The sequence below is a fragment of the Panthera leo genome, chromosome A3 (assembly GCF_018350215.1).
Source record: "Panthera leo isolate Ple1 chromosome A3, P.leo_Ple1_pat1.1, whole genome shotgun sequence".
NCBI classification, from domain to species: domain Eukaryota; kingdom Metazoa; phylum Chordata; class Mammalia; order Carnivora; family Felidae; genus Panthera; species Panthera leo.
Window position 1 is genome coordinate 99,946,346 of NC_056681.1, and position 20,683 is coordinate 99,967,028.

The following is a 20,683-nucleotide window of genomic DNA, read 5'->3' on the forward strand; positions in this document are numbered from 1 at the left end:
CACATAAAGCGGGGTGTGAAGAATGCTTCAGCAGCTGCCCCACCATGACCTCCTGGGCCCTCCTGCTCCTTGCCTCAGTGCTCCTGGCCACCCCGGGTAAGGACATTCCCCCATGCACATCCTGGCAGCTACTTCTTAGCAGAGGGTAGGGACAGTCTGGAGACTGGGTTGGGCTGGGCCACCAGATTCGAACTCCTGGGGGAAGGAAGAGAGAAAGAACAACCTCTGAAAGGAGATGAGGGTAGTGTTCTCTTAGAGCAGCTCCAAATCCGTGTGTGTGTGTGTGTGTGTGTGTGTGTGTGTGTTTGTGTGTGTGTGACAGAGAGAGAGAGAGAGAGAGAGAGGAGAGAGAAAACAGAAAAACAGAGACAAAGACAGAAAAGAGCTTCATGGATGATGTTGGTGGGGGGCGGGGGTGGGGGGCAGATAATCTTCTCCTGTTTTCCAGAAAGAATTGAGAGCATGTCTGTTGCACAGAGACTGGGTCAGAGCAGCTCCAGGGCGGAGCGCAAGGACAGGCCTCCTGGATTCCTCACAGATCCCTGCTCCTGGCCTGTTTTCTAGCTACCTCCTGGGCTCCCACCAGCCAGGAGATCTGTCTCCTTCCACTTGTGAAGGGGTGCTGATGGTGTTTCTTCCCCAGGGCTGACCTTTTCTGGTTTGAACCCTGAGGACAATGACTTGATGACCGCTGACTTGGGTCAGGAAAAGCAGTTCTTAGAGAGCTTGGTCCTGGAGTCCCCCCAGGTTGGTGGCTGGTTCCCTGCTCACTTCCCATAACCACCCCCTCACACATTGTCTCCTCCCCGGGAGCAGCAGGCAGGGCTGCACATCTCGCTGGGCAGAGGGGTGGGGAGGCAGGGCTGTGGGCTGAAGATGCTGGTTTTGTGCACCGTTGTGCCCGTGGCAGAGGTCGGGGGGCTACCTGGGTCTGGCTGAGCTCTCCCCAGGAGGGTCCCCTGGGTTCTGACCAGAGTAGAGAACAGGGTCAGGGGCTGCTCTGGGTGAGGTGCTGTGGGTGTGGGGCAGGGTCTGGGGTGTGTCAGCCCTACCAAGACTAGCAGGAAGGTGGGCAGGGACCAGCCAGCCTGCTTCAGGCCTGAAAGCACAGAAAGATCCTCGATGATCCTGCTGGCCTAGAAGACACCAGAGAGCTCCTCCTGGGTCCCTGCCAAGGGCTGTTGGGGTGTCTGAGACACCATCTCAGGAAGCATTGTTTCCTGACAGGGTGACCGGCTAGCTCTTAGATGCAAGACTTGTAAGCTGGTACTCGAAGCTCTGAGAAAAGCCGTGGAACATAATATCACACGGGTGAGGCTTGTGATTTGGGGAGCCATTTGCAGGGTGGTCAAGGGCATGAGTGGGCTTGTAGGGCTAAGGGTGACACTGAGGAAGGGGCTGATCCCTGGTTGGGCCAGGGCTTCTCAGCAGGGGATGTGGGCTCCCTGGTATCTGGGACTGACTTCAGAGAATCCCTTGAAATCATGAAGCTCTGTGAGTGTGAAAGTAGGAAGAGGAGCGTGCGTGATTTCCGTCCCATTGTCAAAGGAAATTTGTTCCCAGAGCAGGTAGGAATCTTTCCCCTTTGGCCCCTCCATGTGTGTCCAGGGACGAATTTTGTGAGATTGGTTCCATGGTGGTCTGGGCTAGACTGATATGCCCCAGATCTCCCAATTCCTAGCAGCATGGCTTGGCCAAGCCCTTAATGCTTTCTGAGCCTCAGTTTTCTTTTCTGTTTAGTGGGATGGATCATAATCGCCCCTTGTAAGTTATCGAAGCCCTTTAAAGGAGCTGAGGGGTGGAGGAGCTTAGCTCCATGCCTGGCCCTGAGCACCTGCTGAACAAGGGATGTGTTACTACCAAGAAGCCCTGCTTCCCCTCCCTCCCTCCCTCTGCTTTGTTCCCTGATCCTGCTCATCTCCCTGGCGCTGCAGGGCCCACCCTCAGCCCTGGGAACTCAGCTTTATCCTTCTCCACTGGATTGTGGGAGAAGGTACGTCCAAGTGGAATGTGCCAAGACTCCAAGTGCTTTCTTTTCCTAACCTTCGTCACACAGCCCTGTGCACGAGCCCCGTCAGGCTGGGACCCAGGAAGCATGGCAGGCAGAACCCTTCCTGTGGGTCTAGGAGCCGTGGGCGCTGTTCTCCACACAGAAGGCAGGGGGGCAGGATAATGATGTACAGGGGAGTGGGACACTACAGGGTCAACTGTCCTTCTCGCAAGAGCCCCTCCTGGCCAGGCTTGGGCCAGGGCCTTGGTGCCTGGGCGTGAGGTCTGATCCCTGCCTCTCTAGCCTCTGCTCCGTGGCCGCCTGGCACCAGGCCCTCCTCCCAGCATGCCCTTGGTCAGGGTGCCCAGGGCCTAGAGCTGCTGGGGTCTGCAGGGGGGCGGCAGTCCTGGGCCAAGCTCACCTGAATTCTCTGTCTTCCTATGGTGCTCTTACTGCAGGAAGCCATCAAACTCGCTGCGACCGTGGTGTGCAAGAAGACATTTCCACTGCAGCATGTTTGCAAGGAATTAGTCACTAAATGTCTTGATAAGGTCATCCATGGTATCATGAATGGGAAAAGCCCCGAGGAAATGTGTGTGAAACTCAGGATGTGCAAATCTGAAAAAGGTGAGTGCAGAGGTGACAGCAGGGACTCATTCCTGGAGGGCTCACATCATGTCCCCACATATGTACAATACGGTTTCGACCCACAGAAATCCAGCTGTGATACACATCCCACCAAGCTTCCCTGCAGTGACATGTTACCCCCACCACTGTGTGGAAAGTGGGGAGAAGATGGGTAGGTGGGCTGCAGCTGGAACCGGTTGAGAAATACTCCAGGCCATCCTGGGGTGCCATCAGGTCCCCATCTCCTGTCAGCTGTGTACTTGAGCAAGTAGCTCAACCTCTGTGTGCTTGAGTTTCCTTCCTTGTGAAGGGATAGGCATCCGTATTTCTGATTTTCAACAAGGATTGAATGAAATGATTACGTGTAAAGAGGTTAAGACCAAGCAAGCTGCCTCAGACTGGGATATTCAAAGACATCAGAGCCCTGATTGAACTCCCTTCCCCCGGCCTAGTATGGGATCCCTGGGCATCAGAGAGACAGGTCACATCTTTGCCCAGGACACTAGGGACCTGAGAGCTGAGCTCAGGAACCCCGCTGGCAGGGAGGGCTCTCAGTCTCTCCCTCCAGGGCTGCTCAGCTGTGCCCGCAGATCAGGCCACGGCTGCAGCACATGGGCCAGGAAGGGCCCCCGATTGGCTCTGGCAGCTCGTGTAGCCCTGACCGAGGCTGTGGGACTTGATGCCGGCAGATCGGGGGTCACCTCATACTTTGAGGTCCTCACCATTTCCTGCGATTAGAGTCTGCGGTTTTCATCTCTGAAGCCCCACAACCCACACAAACCCTGACTGGGTTCCAGGATGTGACTCCAGGTGTGCTCAGTAGGGACAGGTGGCTCTAGTCCCCATATCCCCCGGACAACACACACCCCTGCCCACTTGTCTGCTCTTGTCTCCACTCCAGGTCTCTGAGCCTCTGGGGTCTCTGACGCCACCCTGGGGAGAAGCACAGAGTCTCCCACAACACCACCTGCTTCTGCCCTCCCAAATCCAGAGCCGACCCTCCAGTGTCTCTCAGCTAACTTCTCATTGCCTTCCCCTGAGGGAGAATAAATGTCATGCAAGCTTTTAGCCACAGCTTCTTTTCCTTTGGTGGACTTGAGGGGAGGGGCTCGGAGGCATGCTTGGGTGACTCATGCGTTCGTTCAATCAATGGTTATTGTTTGTCCCATGCTATACTAGACGCTAGGGATTTCATGACGAACTGGTCAACGTTAGCAGCCCTTACAAAGATGGTCATGAAATACTTATGAACAGTCACTAGAGAGACACACACTCCTCTGAGAGCCTGGGGTACACAGTGGATGTACCCCCAGATGCTCTCAGACCATGAGGAAGAGTAGCAGGGTTGTAGGTAAGAGTGTTCTGGTCATAGGGCACAGAAACCCACCCTTTGCTTCTCTCTGCAGGGAGCTGTCTTTTTGTTTTGGGAGATACATTATTTAGGATTTATTCTGTGTAAGCTACAGAAATCTTAGCTCTTTCTGGTTCAAATAAAAAAGTCAATTTATTGCCTCGAGTAATTAAACAGTGTAGAGATAGCTTCAGGCACAGAATGGTCCAGAAATGAGTGGTGTCCCCAGAGGTCCAGTCCTCCATTCTCTCAGGTCTTTTCACAGCTGTATAGTGAGACTGATCTCAGCCAGCTTCCTTCTGGCAGCAGCCATGGCCACATTGGTCCAAACTTTACATTCCCCAGTATGTCATCAAGAGGGGAAGACAGTTCTTTGGTAGCCTCTCTGCCCTTGGAAGAGAATGGAAACTTCTTTCCTAGAAGCCCCATCAGATGTCTCCTGTGTTCTCATTGGCTCGAATCGGGCAGGTGTCATCTGGAACCCATCACTATGTTCCGAGGGCATGGGACACGCAGATTAGCGTGAGCTGAGTCAGGGCACACCCCTGGCCAACCAGTCACTCGTGTGAAAGTGGACATGAAAATCTGGGAGATCATTGCTGGGAGAGGGACAGGGATACCAACATCACTAGACACAAAGGTGCATCGGGCAGGGCTCAATCCAAAAAGCAGTTCCAGGACTCCCAGTGTGAAATCTGAAGCCATTTGAGTGTTAAAACACATAAGGAACATATGGGATTATAACCCATGGATTAAATGAGGATTAATGAATTCATAGAGATATAAATAAGACATTAATAATCAAATAAGGGAAATGGAGACATGTTACCTTATTCTAGATGCCAATTAATACATATAGACATAGTTGCAAAATTTATTCCCACAAAACACATATTGATTTGATATGTGCGACCTTAGCAGGTACGGGCAGCTTTATTAAGGGACTAGCAGTAAAGAATCGAAGAGAAATGGGGCCGAACTGGAGGCCATGTGAAATTAGAGGTGGGGTCTGCGATTAAGGTGTTTACATGCAGGGGGAAATGGTCCCAGGAGAGGGGAGAGGCCCATGGTGCTGGACAGATGTGAGGTACAGCCCCAGGGAAGGCCTTGTGAAGGGAGAGGAGGGGTCCAGGGCACATGGAGCGTCAGCACAGACTCCCAAAGGTGGGAGCTTTGGGAAGGTGGCCTCACCCTTAGGGATAAAAGCTAGTGAAGGACAGAGGCCAAGTCAGCTCCTGTAGCCTGTCAGGAGGTAGCGTGAGTGCACTGGCTTCATAATCCAGACTCCACTGGGGGTACCTGCTCACCGCCAGGCCCTTCTCAGTTCTCTACCATTTCCCCTGTCACCCACCCAAAAGCCCAGGACAGCAAGCCTGTGTCATGTGACATCCCTCCCTCCAGGCCACGTCGACCCCTGACCCAAACTGGAGCAAATGACTCCCTCCTGGGAAGTTGGAATTGCCCCATCCTGGTGCAGACCCCTTTGCCCTGGCCAGGTTCTGCATCTGTCTCTGGCTGGTCTTCAGACTTCCTTCTGCCTTGGCTCCCCCATCCCTTCTGGACAGGGCAGCCCCAGGCTCTTTCCAAACCACAACCACATCTCACTTTCCAGTGGCTTCTCTCGGAGCTCGGGACAAGTCCCTACTGTGTGTCACACCCTGGTGTCAGAATAGGAAACAAACGAAATAAAGACACTTACCTCAAGCACCTGCCAATCTACAAATGACTAGTAATACCACATTAAATTTACCTAGCACCCTAACTCCCCTCTGTTTGTAGAAGAAGCAACAATTATTCATTTTATTAACTGGCATTGCCTGAGAGCCTGTCCTATGGCCTCCTGTGTGATGAGGTGGGAAGGATGCAGAAGGAAGTTCTAATGCACAGGGAGGTTGGTGGTTATCTCAAGGCGAAGCGTTTGTGTGCAACGTGAGCCACCTCCTTCTATCAGGAACGCTATTTTTTCATTGCTGTAAGAAACTCAACAGAATTTACCATCTTAGCAATGTGGAAACGTACACGCAGCAGTGTTGAGTATATTCACATTGTTGTGACACAGACATCCAGATCTTTTTCATCTTACAAAACTGGAACTCCAGACTTATTGTGAAGGCACAACTTTCCTTCGCCCCCGTCTTAAAGCCTGAGAAAACTACAGTTTCTCAAAAGTGGTCCACATATTTCTATTTTATATTTCCTTTAATTTGACTACTTTAGACACTTTGTACAAATGGAATCAGATATTTGTCTTTTTGTAATTGCCTTATTTCACTTAGCATGATGTCCCCAAAGTTCATCTTTGGTGTGGCAATTGACATGAGTTTTTGTTTTAAGGTGAAATAACGTGTGTGTGTGTGTGTGTGTGTGTATTTATATATATTTGAGGAACCACCACATTGCTTTGGGTAACGGTCTTACAGTTTTACAACAGTGCACACTTTCTCCACATCTTTACCAACACCTGATATTTTCTTTTTTTTGATAAGGGCCATCTTCATGGGTGGGGTGCTATCTCCTTGTGGCTTTGCCTTGCATTTCCCTGACGATTATTGATGTGGGGAGCATCTTTTCATATGCTTGTTAGCCATTTCTATATTTTGTAGGGAGAGTGCCTGTTCAAAGTCTTTTGAGCTCATTTTTTATAATGTTTATTTATTTTTGAGAGACAGAGTGTGAGCAGGGGAGAGACAGAAAGAGAGGGAGACGTAGAATCTGAAGCAGGTCCAGCGTCTGCATAGCAACCCCCCCAACGTGGGGCTCAAACCCACAAACCGTGAGGTCATGATCTAAGCTGAAGTTGGACGCTTGACCGACCGAGCCACCAGGGGCCCCTCTTTTGCCTTTTTTAAATTATTTGCTGTTTATTTGTTGAATGTTAACATTTCTTTGTACTTTCTGGGTATTACTCCATTATTAATGATTTGCAAACATTTTTATGTATTCCATAAATTGCCCTTTTACTTTGTCAACTGTGCTATTTGATGCACAAAGGTTTTAAGCTTGATGCAATGCTATTTGTCCATATTGTTGCATTTCTTGGTGTCATATCTGAGAATTCACCACCAAGTCGGAAGTCATGCAGCATTCCCCTTATGTTTTTTCTAGCGATTTTATAGTTTTGGGTCTTACATGTTAGGTGTTTGATCCTTTTCTAGTGACTCTTTTGCATATGGTGGAACATCAGGATCCACCTTCATTCTTCTCCGTGGGGCTGTCCAGTTTTCCCAGCACCACTGTTTGAAGACATTTAAATTCCCTTTTATGAGCACGTTCTTCATAGGGTCTTGCAGAAATTGGTGAGCAGAACGGCAGTTTCTCAAAAGTGGTCCACATATTTGGTTAGTCACACGAGTACAAAGGTTATGAGGATTTTTAAGGGCAGCCTGTTAGCATGCTCTTTTCAGGGATTTTACAATAATTACACAAACAACCTCCAAATCAGATTAATCAACTCACATAAAATACAGTTAGAGGCCTCACTCCAGCCACGGAGTAATTTTCATCTAGTAAATCTACCGTTGGACAGTCTGAATCATTGGAAAATGCAGGTCTATGGCACCTAAACACATCTCAGTTTAATTCATTTTGGGGATTTTTAAGTATTTTCTGTGTGGAGGAGATGTTATCTGTAAATAGAGAGCTGTACGTCTTCCCTGCTAATCAAAATGGTTTTGTTTTGTTTTTTTTCATTTTTTTGCTTAGTTCTCCTGGCTAGAATCGTCAGTACAATACCGAATAGATGTCTGGAGAGCAGACGTCCTGTCTTGTTCCTGGTCTTTGGGGGAAGGTATTTAGTCTTTCTTCAGGAGTCTGATGTCAGCTCGGGGAATTTCATAGATGCCACCTATCAGCTTGCAGACTTTCCCTTCTATTGTTAGTGAGTGCTTTAATAAGAAGAGATGTTGAGTTTTTTCAAATGGTGTTTCTGTGTCCATTGAGAGGATCATGTGTTTTGTTTTCAAGTTTATTTATTTTTTTTGAGAGAGAGAGAGAGCGAGCGAGCACGTGCGTGCACATGCCAGCACATGAGCACGTGAGTGGGGGAAGGGCAGAGAGTAGGAGACAGAAGATCCGAAGGGGGCTCTGTGTTGACAGCAGAAAAGCCCATGAGAAGCTCGAACTCAGGAACCACGAGATCATGACCTAGGCCCAAGTCGGATGCTTAACCAGCTGAGCCACCCAAGCACCCCAGGATCATGCGGCTTTTATTTGGGTTCTGTTGGTACAGTGAATTACATAAATGATTTTGGGGTGTTAAATCACTTTGCATTCCTGAATAAATTCTGGTTGCTCTGGTACAGAATTCTTTTTATATGTTACTGGATTCAGCTTGCCAGGATTTTGAAGAGGGTTATGGCATCCATATTCAGGGGAGATATTGGTCTGTACTTTTCCTGTGTTGCCTTTTTCTGGTTTTGGCATCAGGGCATCCTTTTCTATTTTTTGGAAGAGTTTGGGAAGAATTCATACTAATTCTTCTAATGCTTGGTAGAATTCATCTGTAAAGATATCTGACCTGGATGTTTGTTTGTGGGTGGTGTTTGCGTGACTAATTCCATGTCTTTACTTATTATACATCTATTCACTCTTCCCATTCTTTTCAGTCTGTTTCGATAGTTTGTATCTTGACAGGGATGTGGTCCAATTTAATAACATATAACTGTTCATAGTATACCCATTCTCCTCTCTGTAAGGTCAAAATGTCCCTTCTTTTATTTCTGAATCTAATAACAAGGTAACACCCACTACTGTGTTAAAGGTGTATCTGTCATTTACTCTTGATGACAGGAACCCCATCCCCACTCCCCCTGCACAGCACCCGCTCACCTCCCACAGGAGTAACCCTTATAGAAGTCATGTTGGGGAATGCTGACCCAGGATACCAGATTACTTCTGCTTGGCACATCGCAGGCTGTGAAGCTTCCTCACACGTGTACACACACACACACACACACCACTGGGGCCCTGTGAACAGGTGACACTACACCCATTTCACAGGTAAGGGAAATGAGGCTCCAGGAGGTGGAGTATGTAGCTCACGGTGCCCCCAGCTTGTCGGAGGCCTGCTTGCCTGGACTCCACCCTCTTTCCTTCTAGGCAGAAGCTGAGCGGAGAGCAGGGCTCTGAATGGGCTCAGGAAGTGGAGTATTTCAGAGAAAAAGGCCAGGCTGAGGCTCGGCACTAGCCCATGATGGGATTCCCGGGCAGGTGGAAGGCGTGGAGTGGTCCGAGCAGATACTGAAGGGGGACAGGGGGCTGGGAGGTGCTGAGGGGGCCTTGCCAGCTCGTCCTGGCTGTGTGCCTCTGCCGTCTCAGCAGCTGGGGGTGGGGGAAGGTTCTAGTCCAAGCAGGACCCCAGCCGGCCCGAGGCTGAGGTCAGGGCCCCTGCTCTCCGCACCCAGTTTCCTCCTCTGAGCTGCGAAGGAGGTGGGGGAAGGTTGCCAGACAAAAGGTGGGATGCCCAGTGTAATGTGAGTGTCAGGTAAACAGCAAACACATTTCAGTGTGAGTGTATTCCATGCAATCTTTGGGACACACTTACACTAAACAATGACTTATTATCTATCTGATAGTGGATGTGACCTGCACAGCCTGTATTTTCATTGTAGATGAGGCCAGTGACCTTCATGGCACAGATGAGGGGTCAGACCCGGGAGTTGGGACTAGATCCCTGTCTGTGGCTCACTTCCTTCTCAAGGGCTGTCTTTCCCTATGGACCAGGTGAGGGACGGCTGGGCTGGACCTGGCTCTGAGGGAAAAGCCTGCCTCCGTGATGGTGGCCAGGAGGCTGGTGAGGGGCTGGGGACCCAGGGTGTCTGTGGTGCCCATGCCCGGGGATCACCAAGCATGAGAGCAGGGCTGGGAGGAGCTGTCTGCATCTACACTGAGGGACCTGTGTCTAAATCTGGAGGAATCTGGTGGTGCTCCATTGGCTGAGATGGTTGGGGGAGAGCAGGGATACAGGAGGTGGTTGGTGGAGGGACACCAGCATAGACCCCTGGGAGAGGAGGGGAGGCAAGGGGGAGGGGTGGGAAGCTCCAGGGCCAAGGGCCTACCTGAGCCCTCAGGTGCAGGGATTGCTCTGTCCATTAGCTCATCCTGGGGCAGGGTGGGGGGTGCATCATGGCAGCTGCTGCCTTCCAGCACCCCCCACTCACTGGGAAAGCTCTAGCAGTGTGTGTGTGTGTGTGTGTGTGTGTGTGTGGGAGGGGAGGTGGAAGATAGTGTGGAGTCTCTGAGGAAGCACTCCTCCCCCCACTTCTCCACAAACTGGTGTCTGTGTTTGTGGTAAAGCCAGTGACACAGGAAGGTGCCCTACAAGAGGAGCAGGACCCGGCAAGGTCAGATTGTGAGGCAGCCAGCCACATAAAGGGGGTGTGGAGGGTGCCTCAGCATCTGCCCCACCATGACCTCCTGGGTCCTCCTGCTCCTTGCCTCAGTGCTCCTGGCCACCCCGGGTAAGGACATTCCCCCATGCACATCCTGGCAGCTACTGCTTAGCAGAGGGTAGGGACAGTCTGGAGACTGGGTTGGGCTGGGCCACCAGATTTGAACTCCTGGGGAAAGGAAGAGAGAAAGAACGACCTCTGAAAGGAGATGAGGGTAGTGTTCTCTTAGAGCAGCTCCAAATCTGTGTGTGTGTGTGTGTGTGTGTGAGAGAGAGAGAGAGAGAGAGAGAGAGAGGACAGAGAGGGATACAGGAAGACAGAAAGGAGTTGCATGGATGGTGGTGGTGGAGGTGGTATAATCTTCTCCTAATGTTTCCAGAAAGAATTGAGAGCATGTCTGTTGCACAGAGACTGGGTCAGAGCAGCTCCAGGGCGGAGTGTGAGGACAGGCCCCCTGGACCCCTCACAGATCCCTGCTCCTGTCCTGTGCTCTGGCCACCTCCTGGGCTCCCCACCAGCCAGGAGATCTGACCGTTCTGTCTCCTTCCACTTGTGGAGGGATGTTGATGGTGTTTCTTTCCCAGGGCTGACCTTTTGTGGTCTGACCCCTGAGGACCATGACCTGAACATGGCTGACAGGTGTCAGGATGAGCCGTTCTTCCGGATGCTGGCCCAGGAGACCCCCCAGGTTCACTGCTGGCTCCCTGTTCACCTACCGCAGGCCCTCCTCATCCTCTCTGTCCTGGGAGCAGCAGGCAGGGCTGCACATCCTTTTGGGAGGAGGGGAGGCAGGGCTGTGGGCTGAAGATGCTGGTTTTGTGCAGGGTGGTGCCTGGGTGGGCGTCTACCTCGGTCTGGCTGGGCCCTACCCAGAGGGTGGTCTGGGGACTGACCAGAGAACAGAAGAGGTGCACGTGCTGGCTGGGTGAGGTGCTGTGGGTGTGGGGAAGGTTCTGGGGTGTCTCAGCCCCCCAAGACTCGCAGGAAGGTGGGCAGGGGCCAGCCAGCCTGTTTCAGGCCCAAAAGGACAGAAAGATCCTAGATGATCTGCCAGCATAGGAGGCACCAAAGCCACCTGCCAAGGGCTCTTCGGGTGTTTGAGAAACCACCTTGGGGCTTCCTTTCTTCACAGAGGGACCTGCTGAACAAAACTGAAGGGCTGATTTACAACTTTTGGCCCTCTTGGAAGATAATGTCTCTGCTGAAGAAAATGGTGGGAGAGGAGGCCAGTCAGGTGAGGACTTGTGGTTTGTGGAGCCCCCTGCAGGCTGGTCAGCACTGTGGGTGGGTGGGGTCAGGGGACTGGGGAGGGGCTGAATCCTGGTTGGGCCAGAGCTTCTCAGCTTGGGATCCTTCGCCGCGCCCCCCCCCCCCCCCCCCCCAGCCCCTTCAGTGTGGAGATTCCTCCAGAGAATCCCCAGAAATTGTGTAGCTCTGAGAGCTGGTAAGCAGGTGCAAGAGTGTTCCTGTTTCCGTCCCATTGTCAAAGGAGACTTGCTGCCAGAGAAGGTTAGGAATCCTTCCCCTGCAGCCCCACCACATGTGTACATGGCAGAGCTTTGTGAGGCTGGGTCCAAGACTGATCAATCTGAGATCTGCCCCTTCCTAGCTGCATGGCTGGGCCAAGTCCTTAATGCTTTCTGAGCCTCAATGCAATGGGATTGTGCTTGGCATGGATCACATAAGTTGCCTCAGCCTTTAAAGGAGCTGAGGGGGTGGGACGAGCTTAGCTCCATGCCTGGCCCTGAGCAAGTGCTGGACCAGGGGATGTGTTACTACCAAGAAGCCCTGCTTCCCCCTCCCTGCCTCCCTCTGCTTTGTTCCCTGATCCTGCTCAGCACCCTCTCACTGCAGGACCCACCCTCAGCCCTGGGACCTCAGCTTTATCCTTCTCCACTGGATGGTGGGAGAAGATAGTTCAAAATCGAATTTGCCAAGGCTCCAAGATCTTTCCCCTCCTAACCTTCGTCACGCAGCCCTGTGCACGAGCCCCGTCAGGCTGGGACCCAGGAAGCTTACCTGACAGAACCCTGTCTCTTCAGCCTCTGCTTCCATGGCCACCTGGCACCAGCTCCTCACTCCCAGCATGCCAGGGGGCAGAGATGCCCAGGGCCTAGAGCTGTGGGGCCTGCATGGGGGCTGCCCTGGGCAGAGCTCGCCTCTTTCCCGTGTCCTGCTCTGTCACCACTGCTGCCACAGGAAACCATGAAAGGGGCCGTATTCCTGGTGTGCATGGAGGTGATGTTGCTGAGAGGTTTCTGCATGAGAATGGTGACCAGATTCGTTAGTCTCATCTCCCAGGCATCCTTCGTGGCAAAACTCCCAGGGAAATCTGTGTGACACTCAGAATATGCTGCCATCAGGTAGGTGAGTGCAGAGGTGACAACAGGGACTCATTCCTCGAGGGCCCCCATCACCTTTTCAAGCATGTGTGACGTTTTAAAAGCATAAAAATACACCTGTCATAGAACTTCATAAGCAGCTCATACATGTCCCTCCAAGTTTCCTTGTGGTGACATAGAACCCCTATTGCCAACATAGGAAAGTGTGGAGAAGTTGGATAGGAGGGCTGTAGCTAGAAATGTTGGAGAAATGCTCATTGGGCTTTTGGGGCACCTGGGTGGCTCAGTCAGTTAAGTCTCCGACTCTTGGTTTTAGTTCAAATCATGATCTCACGGTTTGTGGGATCGAAACCTACCTCGGTCTCTGTGCTGTGCAGAGCCTGCATGGGATTCTCTCTTTGTCTCTCTCTTCTATGCCCCTCCCCTTGCTCTCTTTCTCTTTCAAATAAATAAACATTAAAAAAAAAAAAAGCTTGGGCTTTTTATACGAGGCAATTCTGGGGTGACATTGGCTCCCATCTCTCCTCACCTATGTGACCTTTGTCAGGTAGCTTAACCTCTATGAGCTTGAATTTCCTTCCCCGTGAAGGGGATAGGAATCCTTATTTCTGATTTTCAACAAGGATTCAATGAAATGATTACGTGTAAGGAGATTAAGACCAAGCAAGCGACCTCAGACTGGGATATTCAAAGACATCAGAGCCCTGATTGAACTCCCTTCCCCCGGCCTAGTATGGGATCCCTGGGCATCAGAGAGACAGGTCACATCTTTGCCCAGGACACTAGGGACCTGAGAGCTGAGCTCAGGAACCCCGCTGGCAGGGAGGGCTCTCAGTCTCTCCCTCCAGGGCTGCTCAGCTGTGCCCGCAGATCAGGCCACGGCTGCAGCACATGGGCCTGAAGGACCTCTGATTGGCTCTGGCAGCTCCTGTAGCCCTGACCGAGGCTGTGGGACTTGATGCCGGCAGATCGGGGGTCACCTCATACTTTGAGGTCCTCACCATTTCCTGCGATTAGAGTCTGCGGTTTTCATCTCTGAAGCCCCACAACCCACACAAACCCCTGACTGGGTTCCAGGATGTGACTCCAGGTGTGCTCAGTAGGGACAGGTGGCTCTAGTCCCCATATCCCCCGGACACCCCACACTCCTGCCCACTTGTCTGCTCTTGTCTCCACTCCAGGTCTCGGAGCCTCTGGGGTCTCTGACGCCACCCTGGGGAGAAGCACAGAGTCTCCCACAACACCACCTGCTTCTGCCCTCCCAAATCCAGAGCCGACCCTCCAGTGTCTCTCAGCTAACTTCTCATTGCCTTCCCCTGAGGGAGAATAAATGTCATGCAAGCTTTTAGCCACAGCTTCTTTTCCTTTGGTGGACTTGAGGGGAGGGGCTCGGAGGCATGCTTGGGTGACTCATGCGTTCGTTCAATCAATGGTTATTGTTTGTCCCACACTATTCTAGACGCTAGGGATTTCATGGCGAACTGGTCAACGTTAGCAGCCCTTACATATATGGTCATGAAATACTTATGAACAGTCATTAGAGAGACACACACTCCTCTGAGAGCCTGGGGTACACAGTCGATGTACCCCCAGAAGCTCCCAGACCATGAGGAAGAGTAGCAGGGTTGTAGGTAAGAGTGTTCTTGGTCATAGGGCACAGAAACCCACCCTTTTCTTCTCTCTGCAGGGAGTCTTCTTTTGCTGTTTTGAGGGGTATATTATTTCAGGTTCTTTGGTTGCAAGCAACAGAAGTCTTAGCTCATTCTGGGTAAATAAAAAGGCAATTTATTGGGTCAAATCATTTAGCAGTCCACAGATAGCTTCAGGCACAGAATGGTCCAGAAATGAGTGGTATCCCCAGAGGTCCAGTCCTGCCATTCTCTCGGGTCTTTTCACGGCTGTATAGTGAGACTGATCTCAGCTAGCTTCCTTCTGGCTGCAGCCATGGCCACATTGGTCCAAACTTTACATTTTACAGTATGTCATCAAGAGGGAAAGAGAGTCCTTTGGTAACCCCTCTGCCCTTGGAAGAGAATGGAAGCTTCTTTCCTAGAAGCCCCATCAGACGTCTCCTGTATTCTCATTGGCCCAAATGGGGCAGGTGTCATCTGGAACCAAACAGTATGTTCCAAGGGAATGGGACACACAGAGTAGCATGAGCCAAATCAGGGCACACTTCTGGTGCTGAGACAGGGTTTATACCACCCAATTGTTTGGGTGAGAATAGACATGAAAATCTTTAAGACATTGTTACTGGGAGTTGGGCAAAGGAGTACTGGCCATGATAAGGAGTAATGGTGTACCAGTCACAGATGAATCATAAAAGTATTTCAAGGACTCCCAGTGGTAAAATCTGGGGCCATTTTACTACAAAAATAGATAAAGATAGCACATTAAAACCCATTAGGTAAATTAGATCCATGAATTTATACAAATACTAAATTAATAAATGAGGAGAAAGGGAAAGTGTTACATTACTGCAGAATGCTAAATGATAAATGTAGATGTAATTGCAATCTATGTTTCCACAAATACTTATGTTGGTATTAATTACTAATTTGCATGATTAATTAACTAAACCATAGAGAATCCTAGCAGACAGGTGATAAACACTTTCTGTTCCTCCTGCCCCAAATGCACAAATCCTAAGGAAACCTCAGACAAACCCAAACTGACTTCCTCCAAGTAGCGGGCCCGTACTCTACAAAAATGCCAAGGTCATGAAAGAGAAGGAAAGATGGAGAAAGTGTGCCAGATCAAAGGAGACTAAGCAGATACTTGAGGTAATTGTAAACAGATGACCCCGCTGTGGACCTAGACCTGTAAAGGACATGATTGGGGTAATCTATGAGATTCTTTGCAGTCTGCGAAGATACTGTTGTGCCAATGTTAGTGTCCTGGTGTTGATGGTTGTGCTAGCTTCTGTAGGAAGGTGTCCTTCTTGTAAGGCAATGCACCCTGAAGAATTAAGGGGGTCATGGGGGCATCATGAAGGCAATCTGCTGCAAATGGTTTAGAAGAAATGGTAATATGCACGTACAGGCAGACTATGATGAGACACACACCGCATACGTGTAGTGAAACGTTACCAGTGGGGGAGTCTGGTTAAGATGAAAAGGAGCTCTCTGTTGTAGAGTTACAGCTTTTCTCTACATTGGACACGATTTTAAAAGAAAAGAAACGACTTGTAGGAATTTGACCTTAGCAAACGGGTAGATGGCAGAGACATTTGCTGTTGGGAAAGACATTTGGACAGGTGGATCTGGAGAGGATAAGGAAGAGCTCTGCTTTGACCCGAAGAAGTGTGTCTATTCCATATGCAGGTGGAGGTGTCAAGAGGGGAGGGTGTCTGGGCCAAGGCCACATTTGAAGTCCTTGAACTGGATGTGATGGACAGGGAGAAGGTGCAGAAGGATAACATTCCTGTCTGAGGACAGAAGGGACTAGTCAACACGTGGAGGCCTGGTTGTGGGGGGGTGGGGGGAGGAGGAGCCCTCAAGGAGATCGGGAGGGAGGAGCCAGCGGGACAGGAGGAACACCAGACAAGGGGCCAAGGAGCCAAGAGAACAGAACAGCCCAGGAACGAGGAATGGCTGACCACGTCCAGTGCTGATGGGAGTCAAGACAGTAGAGGATGGAGGGCTGGCCACTGGCTTTTGGGGCCTTTGGGCGGTGCTGACCTTAGTCAGAGGGTTTCAGTGCTAGGAGGAGATCATGCCCATGTGGCGGGGGGGGGGGAGTGAAGGATGTGACGTCAGCAGGCACGGACAGGTTTATGACGGGGTTCATGTCAAGAGTTGGAGAGAAGTGGGGCAGAGCCCGAGGCCATGCGAAATTAGAGGTGGGGTCTGCCTTTAAGGTGTTTACATGGGGATGGGAATGGCCCTGGGAGACGGGAGAGGCCCATGGTGCAGGACAGAACCAAGGGAACAGGCAGGGAACATCTTGAGGTGGGAGCGGAGGGGTCCAGGGCACATGGAGCGTTAGCACAGACTTCCAAAGGTGGGAGCTTTAGGAAGGTGGCCTCACCCTTAGGGATAAAAGCTAGTAAAGGACAGAGGCCAATCAGTTCTAGTACCCTGCTGGGAGCCTGCATGAGTGCATTGACTTCATAATACTGACTCTTTGGGGAGTACCTGATCTCTTTCACAGAGAGCTTCTGTTTTCTGTTTTTTCTTCCCCTTTTTATGGGTCATTCTTATTTGTGTATAGTTTGTAATTGTTTTGTTGAAAATATTTTAGATAATAGTGTGGCAGGTCTGGCTACTGGTCAATCCCTCCCTACTTTGCTATGTTATATGCCTGTTTACTTGTTTCATAACTGCAGAATTAATTTTAGTGCTATCCCACCACTCCCCCACCAGGTGAGGCCTCCGATGTTGCACCTCCCGGGGGAGCAGCTTTGACTCTGCCCACAGTTACTCCTGTGCTGTCAGATGTTTGGGCAGGGGTCTCTGTGGAACAACACCCATTTGTTAAGCTCCACAAATTCAAGTCTCATTACTCTATTGTTTTCAACATTGCCTCAAGGAATAAATTCTTCACGGTGGAATCTAATCCAATCAACGTGTCTTTGTAAGTATATTGCCTGAGGTCAGTGTTTGAGATTTGTTTTGACCCAAGGATGCCCCTTCACCTTGTGTCTTTCCCCATTTCTCTCCAGCAAATTAGCCTGCCTACAGTTTAGCCTTCTTTTATTTTTTTTTTAAATGTTTTATTTATTTTTGAGAGAGAGAGAGACAGAGTATGAGCAGGGGAGGGGCGGAGAGAGAGGGAGACACAGAATCGTGGAGCCTGATGCAGGGCTCGAATTTATGAACCAGGAGGTCATGATCTGAGCCGAAGTTGGACGCTCAAATGACCGAGCCACCCAGGCGCCCCTAGCCTTGTGTTCAATGAATCTATCAGTCTCATAACAAATGTCTTTCACCATAACTTCCATTGTTTTCGATTGCTCCCTGAAGATTGCATCTCTCTTAACCTGTGCAAATGAAGTCAGTTCCTTTAGGGAGGAGTTTGGAAGTCTCTGTCTTTGGTCTGCTTCTCCCTCCTGGGGAAAACCTTGGACCCAAGGATCTGTGTTGGTGGTGGTGGCAATTGATGCAGGCTGGTTGGGTCTGAAGACCCAGATCAGGTCCTGCAGGGCCAGCCAAGAGAGTCCTTGACTTCATGCAGGATGAAAATCAATCTCGAGCCGAGAGGAAGTAAGAGCAGAGTTTATGGAAGACAGAGCAGATAAAGACAGAGCATCTGGGAGACTCAGAGAGGAAAAGGAGCATAAGTCTTGTCTTTGCTCGGGGACTGGGTTTTTACTGAGGACAGTGGTCTGGTGTACATGTCTTCTCAGGCATCCAGGAACTGGTACAAAGAAAGAGGAGTGTTCAGGTTTTCCTTCATAAATCACTTATGCCCTGAATTCCTTAGGTGCTATCCATTGTGTTGGAAGATTCCAAAGAAATCATTAACTCCTTGACCTTTACAAGGAGGACATTCGTTATCTGTACCAAAGCCATGTATGGGGCAAAGCAGCAGGTGTAGGTCCTAGCAAGAATCTTGGCACCAAAAAGTCTTTCCTGACGTCCCTTCAGTTTCCTGGTCTCACAATGATAGGCATCTCTTGGAGCGACACCCCCACTCCTGTAGCTGAGTGCTCAGTGGATTGGGAAGCAGCAGCCCCAGGCTTCCCCGCCTTGCCTGTCCTGGTGGGAATTCCTTGCCCATGAGCTGTCCAGGAGGAGATGACAGCTCCAGGAGCCTCAGCCCTGCCATGCTCAGTGCAGAGCCTCAGGCCCACAGGCAGGGTCTGAGCAGGAGAGACACCCCCACCTCTTTGCTGCCCTCACCTGAGACTTAGTCTGGGCAACAGGTAGCTGGGGGCAGGATGACAGGTGCTTGTGTTTGTCTCTGCCAGGAAGACAGCCTTATGGCTGGGATCCGGGAGGAGAGAGAGCCCTGGGTTCTTGTGTGTACCAGACAGGAGTGCAGTTTCCATATTGTTGAGCTGCGAGGGGAGCGGGAAGGTGGGTCTTGGGTCAAATACCACAGACTCCGTGTAGTTCTTCCTGAGTTTTAGTAGATTTTCTCGAATAAATCTTTCTTCATTTGCTCTATGCACTTCGTCAGATTCCAGAGAATTGAGATGGTTGTTTGAAAAATAATTTTTGCCAATCTCTGTGGGGCATGGGTCCGTGGAACATGTGGCACTGTGAAGCCAGACGTGGAACTGCTGTGAATGTTTTCTTTTGTCAGATGTAACTACAGATAAACCAGAGAAGGCAGGCCATACAGCTTCAGTTGGCTGCTTAGCATTTAGTGGCCTGATGCTATTGAAACCGCTTAAAAGCATAAAGTGGAACAAAAATCAAAATGGCTACACTAATGGTTCAGCGAAGCTCGATTTTAAACTAAACCACACTGTTCCTCTCTTTTGCAAATGTTCCTCCTCCCTTCTTAGCCTTTTGTGGCAGGAACCTGGTTGTCACCCTGAAAACACGATGAATGAGGCTGCAGCCAACATACAATTCTCTCAAAACTGACTGGATCTTATATTTCCTTATAACTCCCCTCCACCCCCCCATCACCCAGCCCCTTCCTCCAGGTGGAACTGCAGTTTTGAAGGCCTTAGCCAACAAAGCAATAAAGCTATTGTTCTTCTTTATCCCAAACTCTGTCTTTGAGTTGCATATTTCAGCTCCAGAGCATAGAGGTTGGTTTTTGCCATACCATGGCAAGGTCAGGATCACAATAATGCAGGGTAACAAGTTTCCCATTTAGGTGTTTCTCACATTTAACCTGGAAACCAGTTTTACAATTATTGAGGCTGAGTCTTTGAGAGATTAAAGGATATGTGGAAGGTCCCACAGCCTTGGCAGATTTGGGATTTGAACCTGGACAGCTGGGTCTGCACCTCCATACAATCTTGCTTTTCTCCAAGGGATAGGGGTTTGGGTTCCATCAATTAAAAAAAAGACAACAGTGGTGCCTGAGTGGCTCAGTCGGTTGAGCGTCCGGCTTCAGCTCAGGTCATGATCTCCCTGTTCATGAGTTCGAGCCCCACATTGGGCTCTGTGCTGACAGCTCAGAGCCTGGAGCCTTTTTTGGATTCTGGGTCTCTCTTTCTCTCTGCCCTCCCTGCTTGTACTTTGTCTCTCTCTCTAAAATAAATTTTTAAAAATAAAAAAAAAGAGAGAGAGAGAGAGAGAGAGAGACAACAGGCCCATGTCAAAAAACCAAGACTTAATACCTAATTTAATTCCAGTTTCAACCTCTCCCAGGAATGGAAATCTGGAACTACTTGGTCAGCACTGCTGAGGGAGTCTGCCTCATAGACCCCTGCCATCTACCAAAGGCAAGTGACCTTGCCTGAAACAAGCCACTCCTTGCTAGTAACTTCTGTGTTCTGCCCCCTTCTACCTATAAAAGTCTTTTATTTTGCATAGATCTTTGGAGCTCCTTTCTATCTGCCAGATGGAATGCTGTCTGATTCATGAATTGTTGAATAAAGCCAGTAAGATCTTTAAAATTTACTCAGTTGATTTTGTTTTTTAACATTTTAAACTTGGAGTCAATGCCCATCATCATAAGTAAGAGGGGCACGTGTCCTTCAGGGAAAGCAAGACGGGAAGGCTCTGCATACAGCTTGAAATGGTGAGGGACAGGAATCATTTCCTCCCTCCTCTAATGCAGCGATCTTGACCCCGCACTGTTGCCAGCACAAATCTGAGGAATAATACAATAGAGTAGGTAATCATTAGACTTCTCTTATGAGTTGAATAAACACTTGAAATTCCACCCCTCCCATCCCTTTCATAACAACAGGTGGCCTAACTTTGTCAGGTGAACCTGGAGTTTCCCATGTTCCTATCAGAAGTTACCAGCTGGCAGATGGCTAGGTTTTGTGAATTATATAAATAAATTCTCCTCCTTCTCCCTCTTCCTCCCCCTCCTCCTCCCCTTCCTTCTCCTCTGCCCCTGCCTTCTCCTC

The 20,683-nt window shown here is 50.1% G+C and overlaps 1 protein-coding gene across 8 annotated transcripts; it reads left to right on the forward strand.

The window, feature by feature from the left end:
• Nucleotides 1-17,261, forward strand: GNLY (granulysin). Of its 8 annotated transcripts, none has more exons than XM_042932896.1 (9): nt 1-96; nt 644-747; nt 1,228-1,311; nt 2,449-2,617; nt 9,578-9,689; nt 10,942-11,591; nt 12,400-12,724; nt 15,350-15,482; nt 17,064-17,261. In XM_042932896.1, the coding sequence occupies exons 1-6, from the start codon at nt 45-47 to the stop codon at nt 10,967-10,969; spliced, it is 549 nt and encodes a 182-aa protein (XP_042788830.1). In that variant the 5' UTR covers nt 1-44; the 3' UTR covers nt 10,970-11,591; nt 12,400-12,724; nt 15,350-15,482; nt 17,064-17,261. The 8 variants fall into 8 exon arrangements, 6 of the variants coding, with proteins under 6 accessions (XP_042788830.1, XP_042788826.1, XP_042788828.1 ...); XM_042932892.1 differs by having other exon boundaries at nt 12,400-12,720; XM_042932894.1 differs by lacking the exons at nt 15,350-15,482; nt 17,064-17,261 and adding an exon at nt 13,881-14,047 and having other exon boundaries at nt 10,942-11,045; nt 11,490-11,591; nt 12,400-12,720.
• The last annotated feature ends 3,422 nt before the right edge of the window (nt 17,262-20,683 follow it).